The sequence below is a fragment of the Musa acuminata genome, chromosome BXJ3-1, assembly GCF_036884655.1.
Source record: "Musa acuminata AAA Group cultivar baxijiao chromosome BXJ3-1, Cavendish_Baxijiao_AAA, whole genome shotgun sequence".
In the NCBI taxonomy this organism is placed as follows: Eukaryota; Viridiplantae; Streptophyta; class Magnoliopsida; order Zingiberales; family Musaceae; genus Musa; species Musa acuminata.
Window position 1 is genome coordinate 9,531,798 of NC_088349.1, and position 13,865 is coordinate 9,545,662.

General features: G+C 39.6%; 1 protein-coding gene across 2 annotated transcripts; it reads right to left on the minus strand.

Moving 5' to 3' along the window:
* Nucleotides 1-4,298: 4,298 nt before the first annotated feature.
* On the minus strand, nucleotides 4,299-7,828 carry LOC135584606 (very-long-chain aldehyde decarbonylase GL1-6-like). 2 transcript variants are annotated; one of them, XM_065136142.1, is made up of 10 exons: nucleotides 7,672-7,828; nucleotides 7,274-7,497; nucleotides 6,960-7,192; nucleotides 6,641-6,860; nucleotides 6,144-6,519; nucleotides 5,966-6,073; nucleotides 5,681-5,884; nucleotides 5,513-5,611; nucleotides 4,900-5,073; nucleotides 4,299-4,706 (listed from the first exon to the last, which is right to left on the minus strand). In XM_065136142.1, the coding sequence occupies exons 1-10, from the start codon at nucleotides 7,825-7,827 to the stop codon at nucleotides 4,542-4,544; spliced, it is 1,959 nt and encodes a 652-aa protein (XP_064992214.1). In that variant the 5' UTR covers nucleotide 7,828; the 3' UTR covers nucleotides 4,299-4,541. The 2 variants fall into 2 exon arrangements, with proteins under 2 accessions (XP_064992214.1, XP_064992215.1); XM_065136143.1 differs by having other exon boundaries at nucleotides 4,664-4,792.
* Nucleotides 7,829-13,865: the final 6,037 nt, after the last annotated feature.

The window sequence follows — 13,865 nt, forward strand, 5'->3', positions numbered from 1 at the left end:
TAAGCTATAAAACACCAGAAAATACTAAACAAGAAAAACCAAACTATAAGTTCAAACTATTTAAATGAGTATGAACTTAAACCAAAGCAAACACTTAGGTTTTTCTTGTAGTGCCTGTGGTACATCTGACTTCAAAGCTCATGCCCTTATTTATAGTTTCAAGATGAGACAACAAGTCTAATTTTCCCGATGTGGGACTATGGGACTTACCAAACTAACAAATCTCCACCTTGGCATGTCTCAACAAAACTTGCTCCACCTTCTTCATAAAAGCCCTAATGGGCAATCACCAACAATGAACACCAACCAAGTCCAAGCACTTCTTGAACTTGTAAACTGAAACAGGCTTCGTAATCATATCAACTGGATTGTCCTTCGTATGAATTTTCTGAACAAGGACTTTCCCCTCAGCAATGGTATCCCATTTACATCCAACAATTTTCTTACCCGAAGGCAGCTTCACAAGATCCCAAGTTCTATTCCGATGGAGAGACTCAATTTCTTCATTCATTGCAATCAACCACTTAGCAGAATTATCACAAGAAACTGCATCTGAGTAGGAAGTAAGCTCACCAACTTCACTTCTCTCTTTTGCAATAGACAAAGCATATGTAACCAAATTTGCATATCTTTGTGGTGGTCGAATTTCTCTCCGTGGTCTATCATTGGCTATGGAATATTGCTCTTCCTCTGGATCATCTGCGTCAGTAGACTCGGGACCACCTACTGGCATTCTTTGAGTAGAAGAGTTCGACTTAAAAGAATATGAACTACCAATCTCAAGCTCCACCTGCTTCTGCGCACTATCATTTGTACAACTAGTAGAATCCTCTTTGGAAGATAACATAGATAATTCATCAAAAGTAACATCTCTACTGATTATAAATTTTGGGGATTTGGGATCAGAACACCATAATATGTATCCTTTCACCCCATAAGCATACCCAAGGAAAATGCATTTTTTAGCTCGAGGCTCTAATTTTCCTTCATTTACATGCATGTATGCTAGACACCCAAAAAATTTTAAATCAGAATAATCAGCAGGAGTACCTAACCAAACTTCCTCCGGAGTTTTAAAGTTAAGTGCTGCAGAAGGAGCGTGGTTGACAACGTAACAGGACATATTAATCGCCTCTGCCCAAAAGTCCTTTGTCAACCCTGCATTTGAGATCATACACCTCGCTCTCTCCAAAAGTGTTCTGTTCATACGTTCGGCCACACCATTTTGCTGAGGCGTCATCCTAACAGTGTGATGCCGAACGATTCCTTCATTTTTACAGAATTCTTCAAAATCACCTTCACAAAATTCCATGCCATTATCTGTTCGAAGCCGCTTAATCTGTTTACCTGTTGCTTCTTAATCAAAGCCTTTCATTATTTAAATGTTAGAAAAACATCATTTTTATGCTTCAGAAAATAAACCCAAACTTTCTTGGAATAATCGTCAATGAAAGTCAACATATACTTGGCACCACCCTTAGATTGAACATGAGCTGGACCCCAAAGGTCTGAATGAATATAGTCAAGAGTACCTTTCGTTTTGTGAACTGTCGGAGAAGTGAAGCTGACTCTTTTCTGCTTTCCAAAAATGCAGTGTTCACAAAAATCAAGTGGCCCAGTACTCTGTCCGCAAAGTAGACCCCTTTTGCTCAATATGCTCAAACTTTTTTCGCTCATATGACCCAAACGCATATGCCATAATTTGGTGATGTCAGAATCAGACAATGATGATGACGAAACTACAACCGAACCTGTGACAGTAGTTCCCTGCAGAATATACAAGCTACCAGACCTACAAACTTTCATAACAACAAGAGCACTTCTAGAAACTTTCATAACTCCACCTTCAACTGTGTATTTACACCCAAGGGCCTCTAGGGTGCCTAAAGAGATGAGATTCTTTTTTAAATCAGGAACATGTCTAACATTAGTGAGCGTCCTCACAATACCATCATGCATTTTAATTCAGATTGTGCCTCTACCAACAACATCACATGCGGCATTATTGCCCATCAAAATAATTCCACCATTACAAGATTCATATGTGGAAAACAAATCTCTATTGGGACACATGTGATAAGAACAACCTGAATCTAAAATTCATTCATTTTTAGACCTCGTCCTATCATCAATAGCAGAAAAAATATTTCCAACAATCTCATCAGTTGCTACACTAACTTCAGTGGATTTAGTAGTTTTTTCAACAAATTTTTCCTTTTGCTTTAATTTATTTTTCAATTTAAAGCAATCAGATTTAATGTGCCCCATTTTATGACAATATCTGCATTCCAAATTTCTATGTCTGGATTTAGATCTACTACTGTCAAATTCTCTTTTATCTATTCTCCCCCTAACAACCAGACCCTCAGCCTGATTCTCTCTACTTTCCCCAGTGATATTTCTGTCTATCTGCTCCTTAGATTTCAGTGTAGATTTAATTTCTTGATACAAAACTGTTTCTTTTCCATAAATCAAAGTATCACGGAAATGCTTAAAAGATTAGGGAAGAGAACATAAGAGTAACAAAGCCTTATCCTCATCATCAATTTTTGCATCTATATTCTCCAAATCCATAACCAAAGAATCAAACTTATCAAGATGCGAGAGTATAGATGTACCTTCAGTCATCCGAAGCATATATAGACTCTGCTTCAAGTAGAGACGATTCTCCACTGTCCTCTTCATGTACAAGGCTTTAAGCTTGTCCCACATGCTCTTAGCCGTAGTCTCCGTAGCTACCTCCCGTAAAACCTCGTTAGAGAGATTTAGAATGATGCTTGATCGGGCCTTCTTATCCATACTCGCAAGCTCTTCTTTTGACATATCATCTGGAATGCTCTCGGCTCCCTGTAGTACCAAATCAACTCCGTCTTGAACTAGAATGGCCTCCATCTTGAGTTGCCACAAGCCGAAGTTAACATTTCTGTCGAATTTCTCGACAACAATCTTTGTTATTGTCATCGTTGTCAAAAGATCCCAGAACCAGGCTCTGATACCAGTTTGTTAGAGCTAGCCCCAGGAAATTTACCACAAGGTAATTTTGGCAACCCAACAAGACAATAAAACTGAAAGAATAAAAGCGAGACAAAAACACCAGAACACCAGATATACATGGTTCGATCAATTGACTTTGACCTACATCCACGGACGAAAGAGGAGCAAATTACTACTGCAAAAGAGGGACAATTGCAAATGCCTTAGGAAGTTCCTAGACTATAAAACACCCAAAAATACTAAACAAGAAAAAACCAAACTATAAGTTCAAACTATTTAAATGAGTATGAACTTAAACCAAAGCAAACACTTAGGTTTTTCTTGTGGTGTCTGTGGTGCATCTGACTTCAAAGCTCAGGCCCTTATTTATAGTTTCAAGATGAGACAACAAATCTGATTTTCTTGATGTGGGACTAAGGGACTTGCCAAACTAACTGACTGCAATGCTAGAGAGATTTGCAGCAGTGTGTGAGAGAGTTGCAGTAGTGTTAGCAGCACTGGAGAGCTGCAGTGACGCTGGAGAAATCTGCAGCGTTGCTGGAGAGATTTGTAACAATGTTTGCAGGTTGGAGATAGTTGCAGCAATGCTTGTGGCGGTTGATGGTAAGGCAGTGATTCGCAATAGGCAACGATGGCTGCGATCGGTGTAGATCACGGCTTGCAACCGAGTTTGGTGGCCGGAAGGGCGGCAGAGTCTTCAGCGGAAGACTTCGGTTAGCGAGGGAGCATTGCCCACAGAGAAGAGAAGCTCTCTGTGGTCGACACCCTTGTCGGTGACGACGAAAGGTAGACTGCCAGTCTTTAAGGAGCGGTAAAGCTGCTCATTGGGAGGATGAGGGCAGAGATTGTCGTGGCAGCAGGGGAAGACAACTGTCGTTCGCCAGGGAAGTGTTGCAGTCACCGCAAGGAAAAACAACCACCATTGAAGAGTAACGGTGGGAATCACCTCCTGCGATCCTACGATGAGGAAGAATGACCGAAGTCTGAGGAGGAGAAGAAGGGGAGGAAGCTGTGGTCGTTGCGAATCGAGATGGGAAGGGGAAGAATCTGTGAGATGCAATCTGTGAGATGCATGAGCAACTCACCGACCACAGGTGCAGGCTATCGAAGCAAGCAGCCGCAAGAAAGCCGTTGGCTCATATAGGAGAAGAGACACCCCTGATTAGTCCTACATCGAAAATGGACCGGATTAAGATTGACTTATAAGAGTCTGATAAGTGTACTACTATCAATTTAAGTATTTTGGTCAGTGATTTAGACTAAACGAAGTTGATAGATCAGTTAGTCCATCAGGCCACTCTCGCTCGTAGAAGTATGTTTACACATTGTATTCAAAGATTTACTCCAGATCATGAAATCGTCCCTACTATTCAGCTAGTACACGCCAACTATTGCATTCATGGCATAAACGAAGTCTCAGACTCCACAAGTAAACAAGGTAGATTGAAGGTTTTCCACGCCAGGAGTAGCAGGTCACTCTAGTAGATACCAAGCGGCATAATTGCAATTACCAGTAGAGAAGCAGCTTTCTTCGGCGTTGCACTTGGCTACAGGACACCATCATATGGGAGAAATCCGTGGCGGAGGGCAGCACGCCACATTGTCTCTATGTTGCTCACCGTCTCACCACATTCATTCTTGTTCCATTGCTCCAACGCATGAACTATTCCGGCCACACGCCATGCACTCATCACCCTTCTTGGCAACCAGTTCTACGTACATTTACAAATAGAGCTCGTAGTTACTGTTAAGCGAAGGCTTATTTCATGAATCAGAGGAGAAGATGAAGAAGCTTTCCCTGCATTTTGAACTATGAAACGCATGCGAAGGCGTTCTATATATAATTGTAATCGAGGGTAATAATACGAATAAGAAAGGAATTATCACCCATGGGTGTCGACATACCTCACAGGCGTGCAGGTTTTGGTATGCCTTTGGGACCAGCATTGCAGGAGTGCAGTGGTAGATACAATCTTCTCGTACTACTCTGGGGGGGAATTGAGAATAAGGGATGAAATGGATGCCTTCACTCGCGTTCCTTTGTTCTTGGTCACTCACTCCATTCCCAAGTAACCACGTCTGCAAGCGTGAGCCTCAGTTATTATGCGATCAAAAGGATAGGATACGTTTCTAGTACAATTATTTCCTACTGTTCGCAAACTTCTTGTTCATTTGCCAATGTTAAGACCAAGACAGACGTGATTGCGAAAGGATGAGTCAACAGCCAAACTAATTAGCGTCTACATGAATGTTTCCGTACATAGGGATGCAATATTGCAGTCGGGAAGATGGTACCACAACAGTTTAAATATGAACGGAAATTATTGCTTCCCTGCTAAAGCTGCTACTCTGTTCCTTCAACGTCAGATAGATACCGATGTTATAGTAATAAAGATTAATAGTTCTTGATTGGACTGGAAATTAATAGTCCTTGGATTTGTACAATTCATCAAACAACTGAAAGGCATGGGAAATGTCAGAGAGAGAAACGGAGGAGGTGGCTTGGAAAAGACCTCACCTTGCTTCTGTATTTCCCAGAGAAAACCAAATATTTCTGAAGTTGTGGTGGCAATCTCTGTTTCAGGAGGTTGAATTTGTCCCTCTGAACCATCTCTACCTGTGAGATGATAAGAGCAAATGATACGAATTCATTCTCAAAGGAAAGATACTTGAATTCATTACGGACCTGGATATCGACTTTGCATAAAGCCAAGCATAAAGACAGAGCCATTTTGGAGACATTTCCGACGAGAAGAAGAACGCTCTGTGTTCCTTTGGGGATACTGTGCAGAACCACAGCAACTGCCAAGCTGGTTCCGTCCACAATCCTTACCTTAAGCTTGGGATTCCTCTTCACATACAGCATGCCGCACCCATTCAATTCGTCGGCCTGCAATTACACCACACAACGCCACAGAATCTGAGATGTCATCTAACATGCTCGCGTAAGATCGACAACAAAGCAACTTACTTGGTTTAGGAGACCTAAACTTAAGACTTTAGCTCCCCTTTTATCGGCCTCCAGAATAGCTTCTTCGATCAACCCATTTATCTTCTCTTTCCCAGCGAATGTGGCGTACTGTCAACGAGCGTCTCTCAAGTCAGGAGAGAGTTAAATCCGAAGGATGGAATTTAGCTGAGAATCTTACTTGGAAACTGTATCTTGGCACCATCCATGTCTCCATCCGTAGCTTCTCCAGTTTATTCCTCTCGACGGTGAATGTAGTCCCGATGTGCCATGCCAGCTGCACCAGTGCGTGCGTGAAGGGCCAGACGATCCACAAGTACCACTGATGCTTGTATGGTTTTGATGCCAGGGAAGAAAGGCCAATTCGAGAGTGATACATGGACTGCAGGGTGGTCAAATGGGTCAGATGAACCACATCGACCATCTCCTCCTTTTTCCTGAGAGACCTTTCATGTAACTCGTCCGAAGACTCGTCCACCGTACCGTATATATAGTCGTATATTGGCATAAAGAGCGAGTAATTGGTGCGAAATCTCGTGTGGTGAAGGGAGTGAAACCTGCGCATGAAAAATAAGATCTTACTTCTAATTAATCTGTTGGTTTTCAGTTCATGTATCGTTTCTTGATTCACTGAACGGCCTGAGGCTTAGATTGTAGTCCGAGGAAGTCCATACTTACGAGGGAGTGTACATGAGGTACTTGAGCGGGGGCAAGCTGTCGAGAAGCCACTTGGGAACCATCTCAAAGTTGCAGTGGCCCATGTAGTTCATGAAATCAATATAGTTCAAATACCCATAGCTTGTTATAATGGAACCTGATCCTGTTAGAGCTGTGGTTATAGGAGGAATCGCAAAGAGCAGGAAGTAGACCAGCTCTTCAGCGAATGGATGGATGACAGCTGCGAGAGACGAAGCTAAGTAAGCCAGACATGCAAACTTGGATATAGCTTGATCTTTTTACGAGGCAGAAGTAGACTTAAGAGAGAGAGGGGTCTCACATGTGATGGGCTCGGTAACAACGGAGGCATGGTGGTGAGAATGGTAACGGGAATAGAGGTAATGATGGTGCAAAGCTCGATGGAACCAGTAGTAGAGGAACTCCACAGGGCCAATGTGGAGGAGACTGATGAGGATCGCTCCTCTAGTATTCCACCATGGTAGATGTGATGCTCCAGGAATCACCTTGTTTACCACGTAAGCCAAGATGGCTGTCAAGATGATCTGATCATCCCTGCCATCCAGTTTTCTCCATCACACTTTGTGGCGTCTACGACACAACAACAAACTAGAAGAATACGAAGGAAAAGAGTACCAGTTCCGTTCTCTGTCCACTTGCTCGAAGTCGAGGCTTTTGTCGACTATGCTGTGCTTGCTGTTGGCAGTCTTCATCCGGGACAGGGTGATCCAGAGCTGGGCGTGCAGCAACCGCATCAGCAGAGATGGGATGATGAGGAAGTTGAACATGTCCCTATCCTCTGGCTTTACCGTCATGAACTTGTGTACGCTGTGCGCCAACAATGGAGCCAGGAGCACGTACTGCAACGCAAAAAGAAGAAGAAGAAGAAGAAGAAGAAGAAGAAGAAGAAGAAGAAGAGGAGGAGGAAAACAAGGGTATCACCAAGCCATGTTGTGTCAGAAAGGTGAGGGCCGGAGGGAGTGCATGTGTGCTGGAAGAAAGGAAGGAAGGGTGGCGATGGATTGGAACCATACCTTCATGTTTCCAAGCCTCTGCCATGGCCATTGGGTGAGGGGTCCTGGTTGAGAAGCCATCTTGCTTGACCTTCTCGTCGTCACCTTTCTGTGATGTCCATAGTGCAAGTTTGCTTCTGCGTGATACTTATAAGCAGAGCTTAGGTTATTTTCCATGCGTCCTGCATCGCTAGACTGTTAGTAACATCACTACCAGTGCAAGCACTATATTTACATTTATAACCTAATAATCATAAAATGGTAACCAAATCGTAGAAAGGTTAAGGTTCATGTGACCTGCTACTCTACCATGGTAATCACATTAAAAGACATTAAAAGACAACGTACGAGGCTACTGTGAAATCATGACCGAGGTTTCCTCCAACGTAGTACGCAAACTAATATATTCCCAGATCATTTGGATATATATAAATATATATATATATATATATATGGTAAAAGATATATAGTGGTGTAATCTGCAAACTAATATATGCCGAAATCAGCAAGATCTTGCTGCAAATCTACCTTCGGGAAGTGACAAGTAAAAGACATATTTCCGGTGGAATTAAGATCACGGTCGAATGGCTGTCGGCATTCACGTGCTCTACCCGTAAATTATCTATAATAGTTGAATCATAACCTTGTCATTTCAGTAACGCAACCAACAAAGATAAACGCTAGAAATACATGCATGAAACATTGCATTCCTATTATTTCTTAACTTCACTCTCTGTGTAGTCATTAAGAAACTCTTGCTGTACAGTTGGAGCTGAATTCTTTGTCGATGAAATGTCAGCGATAGTGCCTCGGTGATCACATCACACTTGCCTCGTCCTTTCTTTTTCCTTATCGCTGAAACGTTAGCCGACGACGTTGACCGACTGTTTGATTTGGATAGCGGCTCCTGTTCCATCGACTCTTCTCGCACTAAATTGGCTGGCCTTATACTTCCTTCCATCGATCGAATACATGGTAAATGGATATCACATCGCTCCTAGCGATGGCATCCAATGCACAAAGCTCCAACCAATCCTCGTGGAGGTTATTCAAAGCAGCCATGTGATGCGTTATGAACAAGCGCGTTTCCGACGTCGGAAAAGAAGGCGATGTTGATGGTGAGCAGAGGAGGAGGACCAATCGCCAGCTGAATCCCTTCGGTTGCAGAGGTCGATAATAGCTCGTCGACTTGGGAATTAATGGGGCGATTTAAATGCGATAGTGATGGACAAGTTGGTAGGTGAGTCTCTTCAATTACATGCTGAGAATCTGCAGTAAATGCGGAATTAAATTGGGGGGGGGGGGGTGTCATGAATGAATAATCTGAAGAGTATGACAAGCGAGTACAGCTCATGAGATGCCCCCCCAAATCCTCCAGATGTATGTATTATTTGTTTAATCGACTTCCGAGACTTCTTACGAGAAGGAAACAGTCTCAAGCCGGCCGCCTCTAACATGAGCTGGCTGGCTACAGAGGACCATAGCACATGAAATAGTGATGCAGTGTTGCTGGCCGAGGCAGCATTATCTCCCCGGTGCCTGAGTACGGATGAATGAGAGGCTCGGAAGCTTTGGTCGGTTTAGCGTCTGCCACGGCCACCACCTCTGTACCCTCGGTCCCGGACGAGCAGCTTTATGGCGCTCCAGCACAGAAACCGGCGAGGACAAGTGGGAGGAAAGACAGCATCATGTGAGGTTAGCAGAAGGTCATCATACAACCTGACCTTTTCTATATTAAAGTAAATTACGTGAGTGGGTAGTATATTAGTTTAAGATTCTTAGGAAGAGATGGAGTAAGTATTCGAGTTTAAGAAATTGTAAATTTACGGTGATGAATGCTAATATTATTTTTCCATTATTAATCCACTATGATTTGTTAAAGTATAATATCATGTTTTCGAAAAATCTTCCACATCATATCTTATGTTTGCAGCGATGAACTACAGACTTAATTGGTTGATTTAAGGAGGGTTTAGTAATGAATATTTTACATACGTTGGATATGAGCGTTACTATTCGAACTTGAAAATTCTGTACTTTCGTCTTCTCGAGGAGATCTTTTAGAGTCACAGAGATGTTACTGAGATGACAGGACCAGCTTTGGGACTTGTCATTTCTTGAAGAGCCACTATCGGAACTCGTGCTTGAAAGGACTTTCCAGACCCGAAAGGAATTGATTGATCGGTGTAATGGTTTGGGGGTGGAGGGAGGGATTTGGGGGGGTTGGTGGTGTGGGCGACGGTTAATTTAAATTTTTACGAGATGGTCTTTGTATTTGATTTTTATGAGATGTTTTTTAAAATATATTGATAATACTGGTTTAAATTTATTTAGGTTGGTTTAATTTAGATTAGATCGATTCAAGTTGGATCGAATTAAATCATTTACATTCAAGTTATACTTATTCACAATCCAAATATTTTCCCTTTACTTTTCTTGGAAAAAATAAAGATAAAAAATAATTATAATAAAAGATAAGAAGAATATTACTCTTTAACTAAGATTATTTTAAGTCTGATCAATCCAGAATCAGTTTAGCCTATATTAGATTGATTCAGGTCAGATTGAGTCAGATCCTTTATATTCAAGTTACATTCAGGTTATAATTAAGTTATACTTATTCACAAATATATTAATTTTTATATAAATTTATTTTTTAAATAAAAAATTTATAATATTTTTTGAGTAATTTAGGATAATTTTAATAAAAAAAATAATATTTTTATAATAACTTGAGTTTTTTGGCTTTATGATAAATGTAAAATTATTTTTATAAAATATATATATATTATATATTTTGTGAATAAGTGTGATTGAGGAAGAGGTGGAGTAAGATGAAGATGAGGATAGGGAGGAGAGGGAAGCCGACGTGGGAAGAGGAGGTTGGAATAATTTGAAAAAATTAACGAATAATCTAATACTTAATCAAATTAAATAGTTAGGATGTAGTTGAATCGGTTTAGTCCTATTCATCTTTAAAAAATTAGTTAAAGTCATAAAAAATGAGTTAAACTTAGTCAAAGAATAATTATTATCTTTTTATGATTTTATTAAAAAAGAAGGGTGCCCGCCATTTGATAAAAATCAATTACTATATTTTATTAATAATTTTAATTTTTTTTGTCACTTTACACCTTATAGTGAATTTTTTTTCAAACCAAAATTAAAGTTAATATTGTTTTAATCAACCCAAATGTTTTATTTTTTAAGTTTCTCTTCTATCTTCTACACGAGAAGAAGAAAAAAACGATGGATAACAACAAAAGTGAAGGAGAATAAAAAATAAGAGATTAAGGGGGTGACAGAAGAGGAGAATAAGAATACATGGAAAAAAGGATGATGGGGATATATCAAGGAGCGGAGAAGAAAAGAAAAAAAATAGATGAATAACAATGATTATAAGAAAATAAAAAGGATATTTCGAGACGATAATAAAAAGAATAAGAATAAGAAAAAAAAAGGATGGAAAATGTAAAAGGAGAAGAAGATAGAGATAAGTCAAATATAGTCCGATTTACTCGTTAACACAAAATAACGCAATAGAGCGTATTTGTATGTTACCCTTCTTTATCGAATGACAGCCTCAAGTATCTACAAATCTGAATTTTAACCGAACAAAAGTAATTGCCTTGACAGAACATTAATGATTGCCTTTACAGACGAGACATTCAACAATGCAACGTTGAATGCAACGAATAGACGTGTGTTGGCAACTCCAATGTATTGTTGGCAAAGCTGTACGAGGAATAGATGTACATGAATCGCCATATTTCCCTGTAGGATTGTGGACAGATAATGAAAGAAAAACAATAATAATAATAACTCTACAGTGAAATGGTTCGTCGCGGAAGAGGAAGAAGAGGATATTTAAATTAAAAGTCAACGTACAATATAGTCTATAAGAACATACTGTTTTCTTGGGTTGTCCGATTTCACAATGCCGACAGGTCCTCTTCTTGTCTTGTCTGTAATCTTCATCAAGATTCTATCGAATGCATCTGCTTTGGATTCGCATCTTGATGCATCTAATGATTGGGCCAAAAGATGCTAGATTTAACAGGGTACGGACCTTGAGAAATCCTTTATTGTTTTCCTCGGTTACTTTCCTGACAACTCCAACATCAAGAATTTTAACTTAAGAAATATCATTCTAATCGAGTTTATTATCTTAAATCCTTAATTGATTCAAATTAATCAATCAAATCGGCCCAAAGATACTATTGGCCCAATACCAATGATATAATTTTACAAATCTTCTGACTATGTCGATTTAATTACATCATGATTTTGGTTTGATTTAGTTGAATCAAATTGAATCGATTTATTTTAAAAATATTTTTTAAAAAAAATAAATATTTTAAAAAAATAAAAGTCGGTTAACTAATTAATTGAATGATTAACGAGTTTGAATAAGAATCAATTCGAACCTAACTTATTTTAATCGAATCAAAATGAAAATCAAATTCGATCGGATTTGAATCGATTTTATTTTAAGAAATATCAGTCTAACCGAGTTTACTATCTTAAGCCCTTGATCGGTTCAAATTGATTATTCAAATCGGCCCAAAGATTCTAATAATAATTTTGGCCCAGTATCAAATCGGCCCAAAGATTCTAATAATAATATGGGTTCAACTTTACAAATCTTACTATGTGGATTCGATCACACCAAGATTTTGGTTTGTTTTAGTTCAATCAAATCTAACTGTTTTATTTTTAAAAAAAAAATATTTAAAAATTATAAATTGATTAACTGATTGACTGGATACGAATTAACAAGTTTTGAACTAGTTTGAGTAGATAGATTTGAATTGAATTCGATTCAAACCTAATTTACCTTAATCAAATCAAACTGAAAATCGATGTAATCTGAACACATCACATGCCCATGTAAGGGATAAGCATCATTGTGATTTTTCTTTTGGTTAATAGTGCTGTTCCTTAAGCTTACTTTTTGACAGTTCTTGTGACCTCTACTTTGTATAAATAGGTTGATATGATATATTTCAACACCATCCACTTGGTAGCGATGGGTGACCATGATAGTACTAACAAAGGAGTTTCGGATTGACATAATGTGACACTTCAAACTCAAATGGGGCAACCGCTTATCTTTGTACTATTTGATGCCATCCAAGTCGGTGTCATATATCATAGAGCTATTCTAAAAAGCTCGAAATGGCATGGGTCCTTATAAGTCGATCGACACTCATTCGCAAGTTACAAGCTAGTCGTTCGAGAAGTTGACAACCATTAATGGATCATGTACGATCGATCATTATTTACAGGCATAAAAGCCAACCCCCTGACCAACGTCAGGGAAAAGACTTCGAGCATTCAACTCTCTCTTACTCAACTCAACACTAACTTAAATTTTGGAGGGGTCAAGTCAAAAAGTCCTTCTTTCGACTTCGGCCTATGTGCAAGAGCTCGACGACGAATAAGCAAGCAACCTTCCAAGGGAGAAGGTGAACCCCGGGAGATGAGACTCGAACCCAACCCAACCCAACGTTCACTTCCACCATCCGAGCATTCATGTGAATAACTTTACGTATCCGGGATTAGACCGAGCCATGCTGACACTTCAATCACGGCGTAAAAGTTTTCAACACAAGTTATGTTATCAAAACTCCTGATGACTTTGTGGTCGCAAACATTGGTTAGCTGCTTCATCCCTTTGAACGAAGGTTTGTCGGACCTTTGGATTGCGGCAAACTCACAACAACTAATCGACGTGAGTCAACGCCCCTCTGCCGTTCCTTGGATCCTAAAACCATCTTCTCCGACATCTTGGAACTTGCCAATCTAACCACTGTAATTAGCTCATCCGAGCACCCGTGCGTTAGCTAATTTTTCCCGGTGTTGGGGAATGACATCCCAACTAATTTTTGTACATCCCCTAATAATTTATAGGCCATCTTTCCTGAACATTACTTAGTTGCCATTACATATGTTGTAATTGGTTTACTTACATGCGACTGAACTTTTTAGTTGCAAAGCGGATTACTTTTGTTGTGAAAAGGCTGTCCTATTCTAAAGCATAAAGAGGGATCTGTGAAGGGATTCTTTTTCTCCTTATTTTTATATATTTTTTCATTATTGGGTTACTTGGTCATCTCTTAAATTATGCAGATTAAGTTTCAATATTATGTGTCTCATCTGATATGATATTGTATTATGTATTTATACCTACAAAAGGTCTTATAGTACTTGAA

Coding starts and splice junctions, on each gene's coding strand:
- LOC135584606 (XM_065136142.1), bottom strand. CDS start 7,827: ATGGAAAATAACCTAAGCTCTGCTTATAAGTATCACGCAGAAGCAAAC. Junction 7,498..7,671: donor AGAGGCTTGGAAACATGAAG/GTATGGTTCCAA, acceptor TTTGCGTTGCAG/TACGTGCTCCTGGCTCCATT. Junction 5,612..5,680: donor TATGCAAAGTCGATATCCAG/GTCCGTAATGAA, acceptor ATCATCTCACAG/GTAGAGATGGTTCAGAGGGA.